The 21,997-nt window shown below is 51.9% G+C and overlaps 1 protein-coding gene across 1 annotated transcript; it reads right to left on the reverse strand.

Moving 5' to 3' along the window:
- Positions 1-4,338: 4,338 nt before the first annotated feature.
- Positions 4,339-19,878, reverse strand: Gpr157 (G protein-coupled receptor 157). The gene is made up of 4 exons (XM_032887519.1): positions 19,264-19,878; positions 8,574-8,787; positions 6,038-6,235; positions 4,339-5,650 (listed from the first exon to the last, which is right to left on the reverse strand). Exons 1-4 carry the CDS (start codon positions 19,644-19,646, stop codon positions 5,453-5,455), a joined length of 993 nt encoding a protein of 330 aa, XP_032743410.1. The 5' UTR covers positions 19,647-19,878; the 3' UTR covers positions 4,339-5,452.
- Positions 19,879-21,997: the final 2,119 nt, after the last annotated feature.

Here is a 21,997-nt window from a genome sequence, read left to right on the forward strand (position 1 = left end):
GGACCTCTGGAAGAGCAGTCAGTGCTCTTAACCACTGAGCCATCTCTCCAGCCTGGTTCCTTTTTTCTTTGTGTGTGCATGTGTGTGCACATGTGTTCGTGTGGAGGCAGAGGAAGCATCGGGTGTCATTCCCTCAGTGTCATCTTTCGAGAATGGGTCTCACACTGGGACCTGGGGCTGGCCGATCAGACTGGCATCCGGTAAGACCCAGGGGCCCTCCAGTCTCTGCCTCCCTTGTGCTGGGGTTATAGGTACAATCATCATGCTTACTTTTTCAGTGGGTGTGGGGCTTGAACTCCGGTCCTCATAACTACTCAGAAAACCCCACCTATAGAGACAGCACATGTGACGGCTGCTTCCAGTTGTCACCTTGACTGCATCTGCATCTGGAATGAACTACAATCCAGAAATGGAGGGCACACCCGGGATCCGGATCTTGAGGCTTGAAGACACAGGCTTCTGATCCAGATCTTGACATGGGATGATACACGCTTTTGATCTGGGCCTTGAGGCACAGTAGCCATAGAACGCTTAGGTCCAGGCAAGGTAGTACATGCCTTTAATCCCGGGAGACTGAGGCCAGCCTGGGACAGAGCAAGTTCCAAGTAAGGAACAGTTTAGGTCTGGGCGTGGTGGTGCACATCTTTAATCTGGGCCATACCTTCCGCTGGAGGCCCACATAAGGACAATGGCAGAAGGAAGGCTTTCCCCCTTGTGCTGGAGAGCTGGCTCAGTGATTAAGAGCACTGACTGCTTATCCAGAGGTCCTGAGTTCAATTCCCAGCGGCTACATGGTGGCTCACAACCATCTGTAACGGGATCTGATGCCCTCTTCTGGTGTGTCTGAAGACAGCTACAGTGTACTTATAATAAATAAATAAATCCCTTGCTTGTACTTACTTGCCAGCCCAACTTCTACAGAAGACCAGCTGAAACACCCAGCCTTGTGGGACCGTGCGATGACTAGAGTCTTAGACTTCCCATTCACAGCTGCCCGTTATTGGGCGAGGTGAACTGCAGACTGTAAGTCATTCCAGTAAACTCCCTTAATATATAGAGACATACATTCTGTGACTATGGAGATCCCTGACTAAAGCAGTATGCATGTGGGAAGTTATTCTTCTTGCCTTAAAAGATGTAGGAAGACCCAGCCTGAGAGGAAGCGGTACCATTCTCTGGTAGGGTCCTGGGCTGTCTATGGTCAATATATGTGCATGCATTCATCGCTCTGCTGCCTTGAGGTTTTGCAACTACAAGCTTCCTAAAATGACGGACTATATATGTAACGTCCATTGGCAAGTTAAAGCAGACCTTTTTGCTAAGTTGGTTTTTTTTTTTTTTTTTGTTTTTTTTTTTTTTTTTTTTTTTTTTTTTTTTTTTTTGTTTTTTTTTTGTTTTTCTTTTTTTTTTTTTTTTTTTTTTTGAGATACCATGTAGCCCTGGTTTGCCTGAAACTCTCTGTGAAAACTGGTCTTGAATCTCAGAGATCTACCACAAGCACGGGGACAAGAGGTGTGAGCCACCAGGCTTAGCCTCTCATTGCTTTTTGTCAGGATATTTTATTACAGCAACAGAGATGAAACTAGGTCACAGGTGCACGCTGGGCTGGTCCCTGGAACACACGGTCCCAGAAGAAAATGTACAACTTAGATCCCTGTTGGGGAATCTGTGGGCACAAGACGTCATCCTGCTGGGTGTCCACTGGGTAAGGGCAGAGAGGTCACTAAGCACAGGGGCATTGTGGAGCAGCACGCTGCTCTTCCTGCAAGGAGAAGGTTAGAGACAGCTTGGGAGACGGGGAAAAGCACCGGGTCAGGGAGGCCTGGCACGCCACATCCAGGGACTGGATACATGGATCCTGTGCGGCTGCTTTTCCTGTGATGCCAGTGGTGAGAAACAAAGGTTCAGACTCATGGTCTACATGGAGTTGGGGTACGGCAGGAGAAGGCGGGAGCTGGCGTTCAGAATGAGGTTGGCAGTCGGGTCAGGCAGGAAGGATGGAGAGTCATGGCTGTCAGTGATAAGGAGTGTTGTGGAGGGTCAGGGAGGGTCACAGAGGGTCAGAAAGGATGGGAAACAGTGTCTGAGAACCAGCTGCCAGGGGTGAAAGGCTGTGATGGAAAAGGGCTGTGACTCCAGGACTATAGACCATAGCCTGGGACCTAAGGACAGACATGGTGGTGGTGGTGGGGTTGTTGCAGCCAAACAGAGCAGGTACCCACACCTTCTCAAGTATCGGTTGGCAAGGCCTAAACATGTGGCCAGTGACTATATCCTTAAAAGAAGGTTCTCCAGGCCCCAGCCACCCTCAGGCCAGCCTGATTGGCCTCGCTCACCCCTCTCCACGTCAGGGTGGGGTCAGGTTAGCAGACGCAGGGGGAAAATGACCAGTGGGTTTAATTTAAAACAGCAAGAGTTTGGGCTTTCACGGAGAGTTGACGTCACACTTCCAAAATCTCTCATGCTAGGTTTAATTATGCCACAACCGCGAGCTCACAGAATCGTTTGAAGAGGGGGACGGAGGAGAGCCAGCCCAACAGTGAACAGCACCAGCTGTTCCTGCAAAGGACCCAGGCTTAGTTCCCTTTACCCAGAGCTCACAACTATTTGCAAGTCCAGTTTCAGGGGATCAGACTCTCTCTGGCCTCTAAGGGCACTGCACACACACACACACACACACACACTAAGGTGCACTTACACACGTGAAACACTCACTCACACACACAAAAACAAAGACATAATGGACTCATTTGTACTCTGAACTTCAGACACATAATAATTTTTATTTTTATTTCAGAGAGAGATTGAGAGAGGGAGAGAGAGAACAAATTAAAATGCTTTTAAAAGCTGGCTGGGGGTGGCATAGGCCTGCAATCCCAGAAACAGTAAAACCGTTTAAGGCCTGTCTGAACAACTAGTGCGAACCAGGTTTCAAAACTTAAAATACAGAACAAAAAGGGATGGGAAAACAGCTAAATGCTAGAGCATACTCATACACAGGCATGTGCACGCACACACATGCACACACACACGCACACACGTACACGTACACACACGTACACGTACACACACGCGTGCACATGCACACACACACAGCGCCTCAGAAACTCAGAGGTGGGAAGCAGAACGCTCACAAAGTGCTTGGAGGAGGGGGCATGGCAAGGGCTGTAGCACCCATTAAGGCTGAGGTCACATCTGGGTGACTGAGGGACAGACAGACAAATATTAATAACAACCTGGCAGAGACAGGACCCCACCAGGCTGACCAAAGGGAAGGGGAGCTGGCGGCCTCACAGGAGCTAAGGCCCCTCCTGGCCCTGAGGACTCTTTCTTTCCTCTTCCATTATGAAACCCTGGGTGCCCAGAAGACCCACTTGGTCACTGGCTGAGCCAAGGGTGATGTCTGTGAGCTCCTAGGGCTAGAGGCCAGGCACCAAGCCTTGGGTCACCACCAGCCACCTGAGGTGACATGGCAGCACCGGAAGCTGATGGGAAAAATCAAATGCAGACTTTGTAGAGGGTTTACAGGCAGAATCCTGGCCAGTGGCATCAACCATTAAAAGAAAGCTTGGGTAAGCCCCAGGCTCCAGGACCAGGGCTTTCTGACGTCCCTGTCGAAGACTTCCCTCGAGCAAGGCCCCAGACAGCCAGGGCTCCACGGTGCCCCTGTCCGGCTGGGTTTCTCCCAACGTCATTTCCTCTGTGGTATTTGGTAGGTTATTTTCTCCTCCGCCGGAAACGCATTCCTAGAATTTCCGATCCATTTCAGAAGCCAGGCGATCATTACCGCTGCGTGCTGACAGTGCACAAATTGGCTGTAATGTCTTCACAGGACCTCAGGACGCCCTACACAGTTCTGGTTTTGTAAGCAGAGAGAGGAGCTTTCTTTGACACCCAAAAGGGAACCTACCTCTTGTCGATTTTCCTAAAGAAATGCTTTAGGAAGCCAGAAAGAGAGCATCTGGACACAGCCCTCTGAGGGACTATTCCTTTCCTGAGAGATGTGGGGACATTGACAGAATCCAAGGGCGCTACCTCACCTTGACTGCACACTCCCCACCCTGAGAACCTGCGAGTCAGCTCGCAGCGCCTTCTGAAACGAGGGATGTGTGGATGGAAATGACACTGAGTAAAAGAGACGCAGTTAAGCCCCTCTCTGGCGAGGCTTGTTAGCCCAAGGCTACAGTTCTAGCCTCCTGGGAAGCTGAGGTAAGAAAATCTCAAGTTCAAGGCCAGCCTAGGCAACTTGGTGAGATTCTGTCTCAAAAGGGGGATGGGGTGGGATAGAACTCAGTGGCAGAGCACCTGCCCTAACAGGCACAACACAACAAAAGCAGGCACAACACAACAAAACAAAACATTTTTTAAAAATCTAATCATCAGGGGGCAGAGGCAGGTGGATCTCTGTGAGTTTGAGGCCAGCCTGATCTACCTAGCAAGTTCCAGGCCGGCAGGTCCACATGAGACCCCGTCTCAAAACATAAAATAAAATGCAACTATCTCAGAATCCTATCCCCCAGATAAATACAAAACAAAACACAGAAGCTCTTTGTATTTTGGGTGCTAGGACCAACCTGGAAACGACACTGAGCTACAGGTCCAGCCCGAGGCTGAATCTTAAAACATCGACCTTCGGGGTGGAATCAGTTCCACCTTTCCTAAGCAAAGTGCAGAGCCAGACCCCGCTCCCCACTCACCCCTGTATGAGTCACCGTGAGGACAGGGTTCTGTGAGAACAGCAGGTGTCCACAGGGACTGGGAGCTGAGCTACCTTCTCTCCTAGTACTGGGAGGGGACGTGGATGCTAAGTGATTGACTAATGGCCAGGACTCTGGACTCTGGCCTGTGCTGAAATTCAGATGTAATAAACATCGAGGGGTGACGGAGGACCCACGCAGAGACTCCGTGAGATTCCCATGAGCGTGTGCCTGGGTGGTTTTGATCAATGACGGCATTCCCCTGTGACTTGGGTGGACTTGGGACCTAGTCTAAGGACGTTACCTTCTGCTGACCAGCACTGCTGATTACCCTCAGGGTCTCTAGGGATTCTCAACACCCTGGCAAACCTGGACTCCATACTGTGATGTCTGGGATCCAAGAAGACGTTCGGTCACGCCTGGGATGGGTCCACAGGTGTGGATCCATCTGTAAACAGCTCTGATGGCCCGGGGACACCGGGAAACTGTGTCCTGCACCGGGCAGTATCCTGCATGGCTGAATCTCACGGTCTTTGTGCTCACACAATCAAACCCCACTAAACCAGGGACTCGAGTGTGCAAGGAACGCACTGCCTGCCTGTGATTCTGGGAGGTAGAAGAGTCCACACTGATGGCTGCCTCTCCACCGGGCTCCGAGCTTCACTAGGCGAGGCTTCCAGTGTGCTTGGTCCCCGAATCCTGAAGCAGGAACCAGGAAGGCAGTACCAGCGAGGACGGTGAGCGAAGCCAACTGTTCAAGTGCTGGGCACTTCTGGGGTCCGTCTGGATTCCTGAGATTCCCCCATCTTGGGGGGAATGGGAGCCCCAGGAGGGCTCTGGGTGGGGGGCCGAGGACAGCAGCAGCAGAGAGAGAAGAGCCTTGTGCGGACGGCCCGGGTGCAGAGGACAAACATGATGCAGTTGGCCCCTCCCTGGAAGGTGTTTCCAATGCCCTGTGGGGGTGGGGAAGGGCGTAAACACAGAAAGGCAATCAGGGGGAGTCGGTGGGCTGCTATGAATCCCATGACCTTCCCGTCCCTGCCTCTAAACGTGGGATGAGCTCAGACGTGTGGCCTTAACCAGAGAGTCCTGAACAGGTCTAAACTGGCCACCTAGCCTGGACCTGCATTTAGGCCTTCTGCATTGAGAAGAACCCAGGATCAGTCAACCCTGCCAGGGCTCCTCTAGGTGGCTGAAGATGAGTGGACACTCCAAACCACCCCCGGTTTGGGACACGGAAGGGACAGTGAGCTACCCTGCTTCCCATAAGCCCATCCTGCTAACACACTGGGACCTGAGATGCCTCTGTAGGGTGGCAGGGCCCATGGGAACAGACGTACATGTAGAACAACCAGCACCGGTGCCTGCACAGCCGGGGAGCCACAGAGGGTCAGGACAAAGCGCACGGTGCTCCAGACCCGGAGGCAGATGAATATGAAGGGAATGAGGATCAGTTTCTTATCAGCCATGGAGGTAGGGGAGCCTCGCTGCAGCTGGCGCCCCTCCCAGATGGGCCGGTACTCCGAGAGCGCCTGGTGCTGTGAGGAGAAAAGGGAGCAGAGGCGTGAATGAGCCAGACAGGCCCTCACCGGATTGCCTGTGCTCACCCAGTGCCCACACCAGCCAGGGACGGCAGGGGCGGGCACTGCTGTCTTTCTGATCACTGTGTCTAATTGGTCTCTCTCCTTCCCACCTCAAGCCAACGCAGGTGGCAGGTTCACAGACGGTGTCATGTAGGCTTGTCAAGCCCTTCGCTCAAAGCCCTCGGAGGCTGCATTTCGGTCCTTTCTTACACGATTCTGTCAAGGTAAGCAAGTGCGGCTTATTCTGACCTCTGTCCCGTTCTCTCCCTTGCTCGCTCTTCCAGCCAAGTCGCTCTCCTCTGACCCCAGGTCTCAGCCAGTCCTTGTATCTGGGAAAATGTGCCCAGTTTCCCGCAGTCCCCTCACATTCAAGTCCTTAGCCAGTGTCACATCCAGAATGAAGCTCACAGCCAGACCTCCCGCCAATGGCCCTGACCCCACCCTAACCATTGGCTGCTGTCTGTTTCCCATGGTTCTTCCAACCTCCATCCTCTGAGGCCATCTACCCTTGTTTCTCGGCGTATCCCCCGCCCGCTCCACAATGCGAGATCCCCAGAGTGCAGGCTCGCCCACAGAAGGGGCAGAGGAAGGCACGGAGTCGGTCTTGGCACTTGCATTCCTTGGGGATGGATGTCATGGCAAGAAAAATGTTCAGCTTCAAATCACAATCAAATCTGCAAAACCGACTGAAGTGGCCAAGGATCGAAAGGTGTCGGTTTGAGCCTGGTCTAGGATGCTGAAGCCCTGGTAAGGGGACAGCCATGTTCTTAGCATCCCTGAGTACCAACCTTCAACAGCAACAACCTGATAAAGGGACCCACTTCCTCCTCCCGTAGGGGTCTGAGACAGGACATGATCTATGTTCCCACCTCCCTGGCCACTTCATTCCTCTTCTGAAAACTCTTGCCAAAGTGCAAGAGGAAAACTGTCACACACAGAGGACAGCCTGGCAAACGGGGAGCTCCTGCCTGCTCTAGAAAGCACAGAGGCAAACACCAAGAGGATGAAGCCTGGTAGAGCTGGGGGCAGGGCTTCATTCTCCAGGAGCAGCCCTCATCTTCCCAGGTCAGGAAGGCTCAGCCACTCGTCTGTGTGGGACGCACTGCCAGCCCTGCTCGCCAGCCAGGACTCCAGTGGAGCCGGCGAGGACATGGCGCAGGTGAGGACCAGCTAAACAGAGAACTCGGGTCTCAGAAGACAGATGTAAATGTGTATGGGAATGAGGGGTCCCGAGAACACAAATCAAGAAATATCTGTCAGTCAGAAGTGTCTGCTCGGGGCTAGACAGGATAGTTTTTAATCCCAGCACTGGGGAGGTAGAGGCAGGTGGATTCTGTGAGTTCAAAGCCAGCCTGGGCTACAACGTGAGACTTTGTCACAAAATAAATAAAAAATAAAAATAAACAGAAAGAAAGAACAGACAGACGAGCTGTCAGATCGGAAGGATCTACAGCCATGGCCGTGCCTCACTGATAGAGTGTGTAAGCAAGCAGAGGCCCTCAAGCACTGAAAGACAAAACAACCTAGTAAGACACATCCTCCTTGAGTTTCTGCCTTGAAATCTCAGGGGGTGGAAAGCTTCGTTTCATTACTTGAGAGGCAGAGGCAGGAGGAGCAAGAGTTTAAGGTTGTCCTCCACTTCCATGCTGTCTCCGGGACACAGTGCATTTGATGGAGCGCCCACTTAGCATGCATGAAGCCCTGGGTGCCAGCCCCAGCACTGTCGAACTGGTGTGCTGGTGCGCGCCTGTAATCCTAACACTTGGGAGGTGGAAACAGGAGCAGAAACGTAAGGACACCTTTGATGGGACTCTCTCGTGAGTTTGAGGCCAGCCTGAGATGTTACCCCATCTCAACAAAACAAGACCCCATCCTCCCCAAAAGGTACATTAAATACATGGAAGGAAATGGGGTTCTCACTGGCTGGAGTCTGAACTCAGCGCAACCTCTCTGGTGCGCTGCTTTAGCTACCGATCGGTTTATCAGTTTATCGGCTCCCACTTCTCTGAGGACAAGCCTCCCTTTTTGGACAGCCCTGTGGATTTGTGGTCTCCACCATTCTGACAGCCATAACTGCTTAGTAGCATAAATCCTTAGTGTAATACCGGAGCTTGCCACATGGGGGCAGTGCAGGACCATGTGGAAATGCAGCTCGGCTGTCCAGCTACTGCAGTGTGAACCCGCTCAGCCCCTAAGTCACACCTACACTGGGTCAGCCCAGGGACACAGTCCCTATGGCCCAGCACTAGCTTGCTTCCTCAGAGATAAAGCCTGTCCCCTAAGTGGCACCTACCGCCCTGTTGATGTGCTTCCTGACCAAAAGGTACAGCAGAGGTAGCAAGATGTAAGCCAGCATCTCCCACAGCTTCCCGGTCAGTAGCATCCACAGGACACGGTCCTCGGCCTCCAGGTTGATCCAGCACCAGCCCACGGACACATCAGAGGCATCGTAGCCTATCTTCTTTAGACAGACGGCTGCCACTGTGATAGCCAACGGGACACCCCAGCTGAAGAATAATGAGAAAAGAGAGGTGCCAAGGTTAGCCCATAAGAAAAGAGAGGTGCCAAGGTTAGCCCATAACACCCTACAGTGTCGGCATGGGCAAAAAATGACTGGAGTCCTCTCTGAAGGGGACAGTGCTCCCCAAACCAGCAGCAGTGCTCCTGCAAAACAAGGGAGGGCAGGAAGGGCAGGAAGGGCAGGGAAGCCTGCTCTAATTTAGAATTCCAGGACTTTGGGGCTGGGGATGTGGCTTGGTCAGGAAGGGAACGGCTATCTCTACACCACCCCACCGAAAGTGGGCATGCTGTAACTGCCTGTAGCTCAACGCTTGAGAGGTGGAGACGGATAGACCACTGTGAAATCCAGGCTAACCTGGACTACACAGTGAGGTGCTAGCCTGGGCTACAGAGTGAGACTCCCTCAAAAACAACCTCCCAAAGGACAGCAGCTCAGTGGTCTCTGACTGCTCTTCCAGGATTCTATGCACCACATGGTAACTCGCAACCATCGGGGCCAAGGGGATTTACTGCCTACTGGTAGCCTACAATCCCCAATCCACACCCTGGGTTTTCCCAAGCTCCCCCAGGTTTTCAGGGGACTGAAGGAGGGTTTACACTTCAACATAAATGCTGGTATTTGCAGACTGGTACAAACTGGTGACTCCAGTTTCCGGGGATTCAGCATCCTCTTCTGGCACAAGTTCAGACACACACACACACACACACACACACAGGCAAGACGGTCATATTGAAAAATAAAATAATTAAAAAATAAAAATTCAGTGTTCCTCAGAGACAGTGGTTTCAGCTCCTACATGGCCAGCTTTTCTCCCAGCATCCAGAGGAGCGTGGGCCCCACTCTGCAAATACCGGCATGTGTGTCAAGGCTTAAACTGTCCAGTTTCTTGGTAACTCAGGGGAATTGAGGTTGCAGGATTTGGGGGAATCCAGAGTCTAGAACCATGGGCTGTGGGTAAATCCCCTTGGCCCTAAGGCCTCCTTTCTTAGGCAGAGGAAGTGTTGTCTGGTAAGGGTCAAAGTGACCTCCTAGAACACCCGGCTGGAGAGATGGCTCAGTGGTTAAGAGCATTGACTGCTCTTCCAGAGGTCCTGAGTTCAATTCCCAGCAACCACATGGTGGCTCACAACCATCTGTAATGGGATCTGATGTTTTCCATTTGGAGAACACCCCACAATTAGGCCCAAGTCTCCATCCCAGAAGCCCTGTCCCGTTTCCTTCCAACCAGAGGGATACCTCTTACGGAGCTGACACATGGGTTGAGGGCGCCGACTTTGATGCAGTGGGTTGGGTCCAAACTATCAGTTTGCTGCCACCCAGGCAGGTTGCTTAGCTTCAGCACGCCAGGGCAGCGTTCCCGCAGGGTGGGGAAGGTGACTGCACTGTCTGAGGAATTCACACAGCTCACACAAGCCCAGGCAACCCTACATGTGCTGGCGGCCATCAAGGCTGTGATTATAGCCCAGGCATGGCAATGCATGCCTGTAACCCCAGCACTTGGAAGCCAACCTGGGCTACGTGGCTGTGATGTTGTTATGGGGCTCATCAGAAGAGTGTAGATGGGTGTGTATAGTGTGTGCACATGCATACATACATGTATCAAACATGCACCTTACATATAGTGTACAGTATCATACATGCACCACACATGTGTCATATATGTACCATACATGTGTCATGCATGTGCCATACATGCATCATATATGTGCCACTCATGCACCATATATGTATCATACATGTATACATACATGCCACGAATAGAAGGATGTTCGTGTCCTCGGGTACACGAGCAATGTCTACCTCTTCTCCTGAGGTCCCCAACTGAGACTTGAGAACCAGTGAATTTATGGGGCTTCCTAACAGATCATAGGTGAGGGGTTACTTATAGGGGTGTGGGTGTTCCTCCCCTAAAAGGTTGCGTCTATAAAGCCTTACCTTTATTCAGTAGGAATGAGGACTTCCTCATGGACACCTAGATGGATCCCAGCCCCGCCCCATCCAGTCTTTCTGGGTCTATGTACTCTAAACCCTCCACAAGGCAGGTACATGTTAGACAGAGGTCCATACAGAAGGTGGCTGGAAGTTACTGGGCACTCAAGTGAGGGCCTTGTGACCTCTACGTCCTCATGAGGGAATGTTAACAGTCAACAGGTCTGGCCGGGATAACCCTCCGTAAACAAGCTGAGAGGACAATTATAATAGCCTATACTAAACTAGAAGGACAGACTGAAACCCACATGCTGTCCTCTGACCTCCACGTGTATGCCACGGACACCCATGCCCTCCCTCACAAATAAATACACGTAATTTCCAAAAAACACGCATGCGCATACGCACTTATATTTCTACATTTCTATAGCAAGCACTCCCTATGGCCATGCCCTACAGACAAAGGACTTTCCTTCCAGGGCTGCTTCCCTGAGCCCTGCTCTCCCCGGCCAGCCGTGATCAGGAATTGAGAGTGATCTCCATCACACAGAAAAAGAGGCAGCCTCACAACTTTCATTTTCTGTAACATCTAAGATGAAACTGAGAGGCCCCTAACCCTAGCACTGGAGAGGCTGAAGCAGGGGGATTGCCGGGAGTCTGAAGCCAGCCTGGGCTACATAGTGAGACCCTGTCTGAAGCAACTGAGAACACAGAGAACAAGACATAGCCTGCAGCTTCCCCAGCAGTGACTAAGGGACCTCTTTGCAGGATGAAGGCACCAGTGTCCCGCCCTGTGCTGCATGGTTGCTTCCTCCTTCTTCTCGTCAACTCCACGCCGAATGCTCAGCTTCCTGTCTGCCCGTCTCTGCCTCCATTCAGGGCTAACGGCACTTTAAGCTTTGTGTTTTAAAGATTTACTTATTTCGTGGACATGTGTGTTTTGCCTGCATATTTATATACGCACTCCACAGGGGGGCCAGAAGAGACTATCAGATCCCTCAGAACTGGAGTTCAGGCAGCTGTGAGCCGCCATGCGGATGCTAGGAACCAAACCTAGGTCCTCTGCAAGAGCAGCAAATGCTCTTAACCTCCGAGCCTGCCTGCCTCTGCCCCAATGTTCCTCCCTCATGACTCTGGAGCCGGAAGCTCAAGGTGTCAGGGAGAAGGTTTCTCTTGGGTCCTCTCTCCTTGGCTCACAAATGGCATTGTCTCCCAGATGCTTACAAGGCTGTGCTCCCAGGGATGTACTAGAAGTACAAGTCCCAGGGATGAACTAGAAGGGCCCAGAGAAGAGAAACTGGACAGGATGATGCTTGGCTTTCCTCAGTTAAGCCCTTCTGGGACCTCTCTATTCATCGTAGTTTCAAATTTCCAGGGGCGTGAAACTCATTGTGCACAGGGAGGGGGCAAACCACCCTCATACTAGGAGTTCATATGATGGCCACAGGCAGGTGGCTGTCCTCAGAATACCAGTGTGCTGGATGCCTGCTGGAACCAGGCCCCTTGGGCATTCCAGTTCTGCCCATCTGGAGAACTGTTACAGAATAGAGCACTTTTCTGTAAGGGCATCCTTCCTCCCAATTCACTGAGCTCAGTGGAGACGCTTCCCCCTGCTTTCCAGAGAGCCATCTGAGTCCCTGTCCAGGCCCCAGCCCATCCCACTAAGGGCCCAGGTTATAAGTGGGCTCCAGGGATCGTTTGTGCCACCAGCTCCTCCCACAACCTGATTCCTGTATTTCCTCAGTTCCTCCTGAACTCTGGAGGTTGGCAACTACCGGGTAGGAAACAAAGAGGGGGTCTTCCTTCACCCCTCTATGTGCCAAATCGCAACTTCTGGTTTAAGGACCCAGTGACTGTAGAAAGCCTTAAAAGCCAACAGAGTTAGGGTCTGGGAAATAGAGGAAACCCTGAGGCAACAATGTTTCAGTTTACAAAGGCTCTGGGGAGGAGCTGACGGGAAGCAGGCTGAACAGAGAAGAGGCTGTAAAGAGGCAGCTTCCCCTGGACAATGGCCTCCCATTGTCCCCCTCCTGGGGCAGAGCTAGGACGTGGGAGAGGTTCAGGGGGTCAGTCTCTAGGAAGGCTGACTTGAGGTCATTCTGTGGCTTCAGCTGTGAGAGGGGGAGGGGTGTCCCATGCAATGCACGACATACCTGGTCACACTCTAATTAATCCCCAGCAGACGGCCCTGCACAACTAGGTCCTGGCCACACTGGCTGAAGAAAGATAAACTCTACACTTGGAAGGATCAAAGGTAGCCTCTGAGGCCGTCCCTGGGGCCATGCTCTGGGTTTTCTACTGCTAAGACTTTACCTTATTATCTTGAAAAAGAGCTTTGGGTAGAACAATCAAAAACCAGCTCCAATTTGGGGGTACTGAAGCCCTGGAGTATTGCCCCGAAGGCTGCTGCCCAAAGGGGATCATGGGTGCTGTACTTCCTATCCAGAATCTTCCCTAAGCAGCTCAATAAAGTGCAACAGCCTGAGGTAGGGTGGGGCCCTAGGATTGGCTTCCTGAGTTACATCCTTTCTAGTACTTTCACTTAACGGCTAAACTGAGGCTGCTCCATTCCCCCCCCCCAGCTGAGGACCGAACCCAGGGCCTTGCACTTGCTAGGCAAGCGCTCTACCACTGAGCTAAATCCCCAACCCCAAGGCTGCTCCATTCTAAGCACAGAGACCTCCTCACTCTCAAGTCTAAAAAAGTAAGGAATTTCCTTTTGTTCTATGAATTGACCATTGGAGCTCCTATCTCAGGGCTCTCCCCCACCTCCTACCCCCCCCAACCCCTCTACCCCCACCCCTCCCCCAACTCCCACCCCACCCCACCCCTCCCCCAACTCCCACCCCCACCCCTCCCCCAACCCCCTACCCCCTGCCACCTGCTGTCAACTGGGGCACTAAAGGATGTTTTGCCCACAACCTACTTTAGCATATATCCACCCCCAAACTGGAAAGGTGGCAAATGACTTAAATCCCAGCACTTCCCAGCCAAGGGGCAGGCAGGTTGGTTTACAATAGGGAGTTGCAGGCCAGCCAAAACTGCTTAGAGAGACCTATCTTTAAAAGAAAAAAAAAAAGATTGGGTTGGGGATTTAGCTCAGAGGGAAAGAAAGTGGTAAACAAAAAGAAGGCACATCGGTCGGGCCCCAAAACCAAAAAAAAAAAAAAAAGAAAGAAAGAAAGAAAAGGAAAATGTGAAGACATTTTCCCTTCTGTAGAGCCTGCTCCTCCCTTATCAGCGCTTGTAACAGCTCTAAGCCCCCAGCCTGTAGACCCCAATGACAGCAACTGAACGAGAGCAGGGCGTGGCAGCTGGGAGGTGAAGGAGAGAAGCCTGACCTTAACTCAAAACCAGTCTCCTGTGCGACACAGCGAGTTCTAGGCCAGCCTGGGCTACAGTACTGGACAGACCTCAGCAACAACAAAAGCCAAGCTGGGGCACGATCACTTTTGTAACCCTTGCACTTGGGAGATCAAGAGTTTGATCGCTCACAGGGCTACACAACAAGCTTGAGGCCAAGCTTTGCTGAGAAACCTTCTCAGAAGACAAAAACAAACAGAAATGGGTCTCTCCCCAGCCACCCCACCGCCCTAGCACAAGTCTTCGCGAGGAGGCGACACTGGGACACCGGAGGAGGAATCCCCAAATCCAGTTCTGCCCTTGAGTTCGTGGCAATCCCCCTGCTTCAGCCTCCTAAATCCTGGGATTACAGACATGCCCTACAATGTTTGGGGTACCCTACCTTTGTGTTCCTTTTCATTAAGTCGCGACTTCCAACCCCTTGCAAAGAGTTTTTATGACACTTAAGACACAAGACTCTTCTCTGTCACCCAACAGAGCGCCAGAGGTAGGTGAGGGAGAGAAGGCAATACAACTGCGGTCACATTCACTCACAGACTGCTGGAGGTCAGCTTAGGCAGGACCCTTACCTCTGATCCTTGGAGACAACACCCACTTCCCGCCCCCATCCACAGGACTCTAGAACAGATCTGGCAGAATAGGGATAAGGGTGTAGGTGGCTAATCAGCTCGGGCTGGCTCTGGAGCCCTTGCCAAGGGGAGGGTGGAGACAGCTTCCGGGTTATCTCAGTTGCCTTAAAGGAAGAATGAGTTCAAGACACGCCCCCCGGCAACTCCAGCCCTGGCCACAGGTGGGCGCTATAACCAACGAGCGCAGAAGCACATTCTGATGGATGCGCAACAGGAATGATCAAAGTCGAGCAGGGGCTGGAGAGGGAGCCCAGCTAAGAGCAATGGGGGCTAACACAGAGGACCTGGGTTCAATACCCGACTCCCACATCCACAGCCATCTGTAACTCCAGTCCCTGGGGACCCGACACCTTCTGGCCTCCTTGGGCACTACACACGTGATTCAGGCATACATGCCGGCGAAACACCCACACAGAAAGGAAAGAAAGAAAAAAAAGACAGAGCAATAACCACACCATGCCTGGCCGATGTCACTTTGCCACGTGAACTCCAAAGCACTTCTGAAACCTGCCAGAGTGCAGAACCCGAAACCCTTTGAGGAAGCGGCGGACTAACAAAACCAAGGGACATCCTATGAATCGCCATGCTGAACTCTTCACAAGGCCAGTGTTACGAGTCCAGTACAGTGACCCCTTCAGTCGTCTCAGAACCCAGGAGGGGGGCAAAGGATTTGCCCTGAGTCTGAAGCTAACTTGGGCTACATATGGAGTTCCAGGCCAGCCTAGGCTACAGACTAAGGCCCTGTCTGAACAAAATAGAAACAGGAGCTTGGGATACAGGGAGGAATGCTTGCCTGGGTTTTATCCTGACCCTCAGCGGTGCACGGGAGCCTCAGTGGCCACAGCCCTGCAATCACAGCAGTCTGAAGTAGAAGCAGGATTGGACTCAAACAAAAACAAAAGTAAACGAACAAAACCGTCCATGTCGGGCTAGCAAGATGGCTGGGGGTGGGGGTGGGGGGTTAAAGGTGCTTACTGCACAAGCCTGATGATTCAATCCCTGGAACCCACAGAAAGGTGGAAGGAGAGAACTGATTCCCCAAAGCTGTCTTCTTCCATAGACGGGGTGCCATGACACATGCACTCCCTAAACGACAATACTAAGTGCAAATAAAGTCAGCGTTATTTAAGATGGCCGCGGAAATGAAAGAATGGAGGAGATAAAAAGACATGAAAGGTGTTGGGGATTTAGCTCAGTGGTAGAGCGCTTGCCTAGGAAGGCAAGGCCCTGGGTTGGGTCCCCAGCTCGGGGGAGACTTAAAAAAAAAAAAAAAGACATGAAAATCACGTCAATGCTTAAGCCAGACCTTTCCTCAGAGAGACAAAGGCCAGAGAAAGTCTGCCCATCAGGTGGCAGTGTCAGGTGTAGTTGTGTACAGGTCTGTGTGCTTCTGTTGGAGAGCCGCCGTGCACAAAAGCATTTAGGGAGGAGAAGCATCTTTGTCTCTTCAAGAAAAACAACAGAAGACGATACGGTGCTAACATTCGGGAAATCTGCAAAGCTAAAAATAAGTTTTGCTCAAGTAATTGTTATTCCAGCCAGGAAGACTCATAAAGGGCGCAGACTCTGGAGTGGGTCAGAATCAGTGTCCACACCAAGCCTCCCACTTCCCACTCTGTGGTCTTGGGCCATTTGTCTTCTGTGAGTGGTGGGTGACTGTCCTGTCCACCTCTGGAATTCTAAGTTTTATGCCTGTAATTGGTTTTGGGGATGGGATTTCTCGGGGCTGGGGATGTAGCTCAAACTTCAATCTCCAGAGTCTCCAAAAAAGAAACAGAAAAGGTCTCCCTTTGGTGCCACGGTCTCTCTCTCTCTCTCTCTCTCTCTCTCTCTCTCTCTCTCTCTCTAAGCGAATGCTTTTGGCATACACCAACTTATTTATTTTTCAGGTTTATTTATTTTTATTTTATATGAGTACACTGTCGCTGTCTTCAGACACACCAGAAGAGGACATCGGATCCCATTACAGATGGTTGTGAGCCACCATGTGGTTGCTGGGAATTGAACTCAGAACCTCTGGAAGAGCAGCCAGTGCTCTTAACCACTGAGCCATCTCTCCAACCCTTGGTGCCACATTCTTCTACACCAGTAAACACTCGAGTTAGAGCACCGGCCACCAGCATGTAATAGAGGCCTGCCATTTTGGATGGGAAAGAAGTCTCTTGACTCACTGTTCTTGTATTGTTGGACATTGAAATCAGTTCTAAATCTCGCGATGGCGACAGCACCTCGGCAAGTCCCGGGAACACACAGCATTGTGTGGACTTTGTATTATCTTAGGCTAGGCTCTGGTCAATAGGATTACAGGAGCTGGAGGTACGAGCCAGGGCTTCCTACAAGGATTGCTCCGGATAACAAAACCAAGAAAGCAGGTGGCCCAGCATTGCCAACTCTTTAGTATTGTTATACTGAACAACAGTTAGTACTCGCATTATTTTTCTTCCAATTCAAATGAGAAAATGGTACTCTGCTACTCTGTCAAAGTAACTTTCGAGGGGAGGGACACGGGGTTCTTAAGAACTCTTCACAGACGTATCCATTTGTGCTGTTAGCGTTTTAAGTCCTTTGCAAGGCTGTAAAGTTTGAAGAGTCTGGATAGTCGATGGGCGTGGTAGCACACGCCTTTAATCTCAGCAGCCACGGGAGCCAGAGGCAGGAGGTTCCAGGCCAGCCAAGGCTACACAGGGAGACACTCCAAAGCTGTACATCGGGGAACCCCTAGCAACCGGCGTGGGAGGATCTAGGTCAGAAGTGAACCTGTTGGGCAGGTTCTAGCAAGTCTCCTGAACACAGCAAGCCCTAGGAAGACTTCCCCAAGCATCACGGAGAACTCTCCTAGAGATGCAGACGATGCATGCGGACGAACAGAGCACTCCCAACTCATGGGTTAGGGAACTCATCTTCTGAAGGGACCACAGAGAGGGTTCTGTTTCTTTGCTTAAAAAGTGTCCTGTCTTTCTCAGGTTTTAAAGGAAGGCAGCAGAAGAGAGGTCCTTGCAAAGAAAGGGCTCCTTTTCCAGTGCCACTGACCACCTGTGTTCACACTTCAACCCTGCCAGGGAGGACTTGTGGTGTCTGACGTAGTTGGTGTCTGGTGCATGCTGGAGGGGAGAGGAATCCCGGACTCCTTTTCAGTAGGTCCCTACGCTGGAACATGATGACATGGTACAAAGATTTTGCTTGGCCAGTGGAGAAGAGGGTTCTTTCGTTTCTTTCGGACCCACTGGGTCCTTAGCTTCCTTCCAACAGCTACAAAAACAGGAGGTCAAGTGACTCTTCCCAGCTTGTTGCCTCTGCGTGTGACACCCAGGTGACCTGTCTCTACCGAAGTGCTGACTACCCTCTCGGCCCTTGGAAAGCATTCAAGTTTTTAATAGACAGGGCCTATAATTAGGGCGGACTCCGGTGCCTTGAGCTGAGGCAAGGAGACAGTGAACAAGCCTTAGGATTCCTGCCTTAAACTCTGCACAGGCTGCTGAGAATTTCAAACTCTGAATGGACAGGAGGGAGGCTGGCCTCGGGTACAGCTTTCTTGCCGACAATCATGAAAGCAGGGCAGACCAGCGCAGCAGTGCAGGGCGGTGGGTTTCCCCATCTCAGGGACTCCAGGTGGCCGAGAGCCTGATCCTGACCAGCCTTCTGCCACCTGACCTGAATCCCCGACAACCAAGACCACATAGAATGGGCTGGAGAGATGGTTGAGGGCATGGCTAGGAGAGGTGGTTAAGATCATGTCTTGCTCTTGTAGAGGACCTGGGTTCAATTCCCAGCACCCACATGATGGTTCACAACCATCTATAACTCCAGTTCTGGGGGATCTGATGCCCTTGTGTGTGAGCTATGAGGGCACCAAGTACTCATACATGTGATACTCATGCACGTGCTACACATACAAGCGGTCAATATTCACACATAAAATAAAATGAATAAATCTTTTTAAAAAACGTGTAAGAAAAATGCAGGTAATGAGGGCCCGAAGTCTATAAATGTCATGAACTGCTTAAAAAGCATACCTCTTTGTATTTTATAGTTGACGCACTACCGTCTGACCGAGGCTGGACGCACCACCACCCACTGTGGTATAAAATTGTAAGTTGTGGGCTCTTAGGCCTGGGCGGTCACCTAACTCATCTCCCAGCCTGCAGACTGGAACCTCTCTCTATGGGCAGCAGAGACTGCCAGACCATGGTGAAGTAGGATGCAAAGGGCACAGACTGTCAGCCCCAGTTCCTTTCTAAACGGCAGGCCTCTCCCTTTGGGCGAGTCCTGCACCCACCCACACCTTGCTGGGAGAGGTTCTGGCTAGGGTAGACTCAGAGACTACCTTCTTCACAGATGCTCAGACAGGTTTGGCTCCAATTTCTTGGGCAAGTCGGGCATCCTTCCATGGTTCGGGGATGCATGGGAACATGACTACCAGTAGGACACATCACCTTGCCACCTAGATAGGGAACGCACGAATGCCCCAGAACAGCACCCAAGGCCAGGGACTCATAAGTCTGGGTCTGGGGCCTGGAGGCAAAGCAGTGTTTCCTACTCACCTGATGAGGTGAAAAGCCCAGACTAGGTGGTCCGTGCAGGGCCCGCGCGTAGCTCGGACGATATTGAGGTATAGGTAGAGGGCGATGGCCACGGTCCAGAAGAAGGAACTGGTGTTGGCGAAAGTAGAGAGCGCGCCCTGAAGGACGCAATCCCACGAAGTGCCCGCAAAGTCCTGCAGCACTCCGTAGAAGTACGAGGCAGCTGAGAGCAGGTCCGCCAGCGACAGGAAGAGTAGCAGGCGCCGAGCCCGGCTACGCAGGTCAGGCCACAGGGCGTGCGTGGCCACCAGGAGGCCCGAGCCCAGAGCTGACAGCACACAGGACAGCAGTACCACCGCGCGCTCCCACGGCAGCAGCTCGGTGGGAGGCGCGGGTGTGGGCATGGCCGGCTGGGGACCTAGGGCAGACGGCCAGGGTGCACAGGCCCAAGGGTGTCGAGAGGTCGTGACCAAGCAGAGCCCGCTGTCGCCTCTGTCTGGGCATCAAGGCGCCCGGGCTCGCGTCCCCACGGGTCCCGCCTGCGTCCCAGCCCCGCCCAGTCTATCAACTACACAGCCGCCGTCTCCCCGCGGCGCCCTCCACTCCCTGCCGCTAAGCTCTACAATCCTACCCTGAGTCCTCCAGGTCCCTCCCCTGAGCTCCCTAATCCCCGCCCCTGATTTCTCCAGCCCCGCCCCTGAGAACCATAATCCCCGCCCCTGAGCTCTCCACTCCCCGCCCCCGACCGCTCCAATCGCCTCTCATGAGCTCCTTAGTACCCGCCCTCGCCGCCTCCAAGCTGGGTGACCCTTTCACGAGCACTCCACGCCCCGCCTCTGTAACCCTGCGCGCTCTCCTCGCGCTCCGCCCCTGCGCCCCTGCGCCCCGCCCCCGCGCCGTAACACACTAGCATCTGAAGCTCCATCGCTCCGCCCCAGAGCTCTCCACGCCCCGCCCTTTAGCCCCAGAGCTCCGCCTAGCCCCCCTTCGGTCAAGCTCCTCCGGTGCCCCCAACTTGTGCATTGCTCCGCCCTGGTGCTCCTTCAGCCTGGAGCTCAAGCGCTTGCCCGCATTTCCTCACGTCTCTGCGCTTCTACACTTCCCTCCTACCCAGTACCTCCCAGTCCTGTCCCAATCGTTTGTTGCCTTCTGTTTCCCAGAGCTACTCTAGGGGTTTAGCAAATGGCTAGGACATCCCGTTCTGGGGTGGGGAGGGGAGAATGACATTTTTAGGGCTAATGTTACTTTCCCTTGGTCAGCTTGCTTACTTCTGTTGGGGAGGGGAGGGGCAGTTGTTGGAGACATTCTTTCCGATGGTGGCAAAAACAGGTCCAGAGCATGACCTACATTCCTGAAGCGTGGGTACTCCAAGTCTTCACAAGGTCTGTGGTGGAGCTTTATGGAAGTTTCTAACTTTTGTTACAATGAACATATTGTTTTTGTGGAGCAGGGAGTGGAACACTGGACCTTACACATCCCAATGAAGTGTTCACCTACTGAAATATACATATATTATATATTATATATATATCATTAGTTCCTTCTACATACCTTATTAGGTGCTATTTTAAATGTAAATTTTATTGTTTTACATGCGTGGATATTTTGTCTGCATGGTTGTATCTGTGCCATGTGCATGCAGTGCCCACAGAGGCTAGAAAAGGGCGTCAGACTTCCCCCCGCCCTGCACCATGTGGGGGCTGGAATCGAATGTGATCTTCTGGAAGGGCAGCAAGTGCTCTTAGCCACTGAGCCATCTCTCCGGCGCCAGGTGCGATTTTAAGGAATGAAACATTAGTGCCTATGAGTTGGCCTTGAGTAATAGCCCTGGCGGAACAACACTGACGACCTGAATTTGATTCTTAGGACTCACTTGGTAGAAAGAGGTAAGTCGTCATCTGACCTCCACACCTATGAGGTTCCCCACTCCCACCCCCGCTACGCATAAAATGAAAAATGTAATTTAAAACATGTAACATGAAAAGAAAAAAATAATGAAACATTAGTTCCCAATTTACAGAGTCTTTCTCTTGTCTGAAACGAACATTCTGTATTTTTAGGGATGGGGATACTTTTGCAAAAGACTCAGTTTTCCTTACCAGCTTGCACATTCGGTGGCTCGCAACCACTTATGACTCCAGCCGCAGAACATCCCGTGTCCCTGAGCTCTGAGGGCACTGTACTCCCATGCACATATGCCAGTAGGGACACACACGCATAATTAATAGTAATATTTTTTAAAATGTTCATATTTTTTGGCCCTTTTAGCCCTACAAGTCCCTGGGTTTTAGTACATTTGCAAGTTTGTGCAACCATAGTAATTCTCTAATTCTACAGCATTTGCTCTCCCTCAAGTTTGTGGGCTGGAAAGATAGGTCAGCAATGAAGAGCAGTTACTGCTTCTGCAGAGGGCTTGAGTTTGGGACCCAGCGCCTATAAGGGCTAACAGCCACCTGCCACTCTAGTTCCGGAAGCTCTTCCGGCACTACACACACACACACACACACACACACACACACACACACACACACACACACACACGCACGCACGAGGCACACATGCAGGCATACTCTTGTACACATGTAAAGCACAAATAAGTAACTCTTGTTCTTTTTTTTTAATGAGAGACAGAAAGAGAGTGGATCCAGATAGAAGGGGAGGTTGGCAGAACAGGGAGAAGGTGAGGGAGGGAAAACTGTAATCAGGATATAGTGTACGAGAAAATCTATTTTGAGTAAAAAAGGGGAAAAAGAAT

Source organism: Rattus rattus, chromosome 1, assembly GCF_011064425.1.
Source record: "Rattus rattus isolate New Zealand chromosome 1, Rrattus_CSIRO_v1, whole genome shotgun sequence".
Taxonomy (NCBI): Eukaryota; Metazoa; Chordata; class Mammalia; order Rodentia; family Muridae; genus Rattus; species Rattus rattus.

What these genes read in the sequence shown, in the direction of transcription:
- Gpr157 (XM_032887519.1), bottom strand. Translation starts at nt 19,646, where the DNA reads ATGCCCACACCCGCGCCTCCCACCGAGCTGCTGCCGTGGGAGCGCGCG. An exon ending in TGGGCTTTTCACCTCATCAG is followed by an intron (nt 8,788 to 19,263) that starts GTGAGTAGGAAA and finishes ATTATTCTTCAG; the next exon opens with CTGGGGTGTCCCGTTGGCTA. An exon ending in GGAAGCACATCAACAGGGCG is followed by an intron (nt 6,236 to 8,573) that starts GTAGGTGCCACT and finishes TTCTCCTCACAG; the next exon opens with CACCAGGCGCTCTCGGAGTA.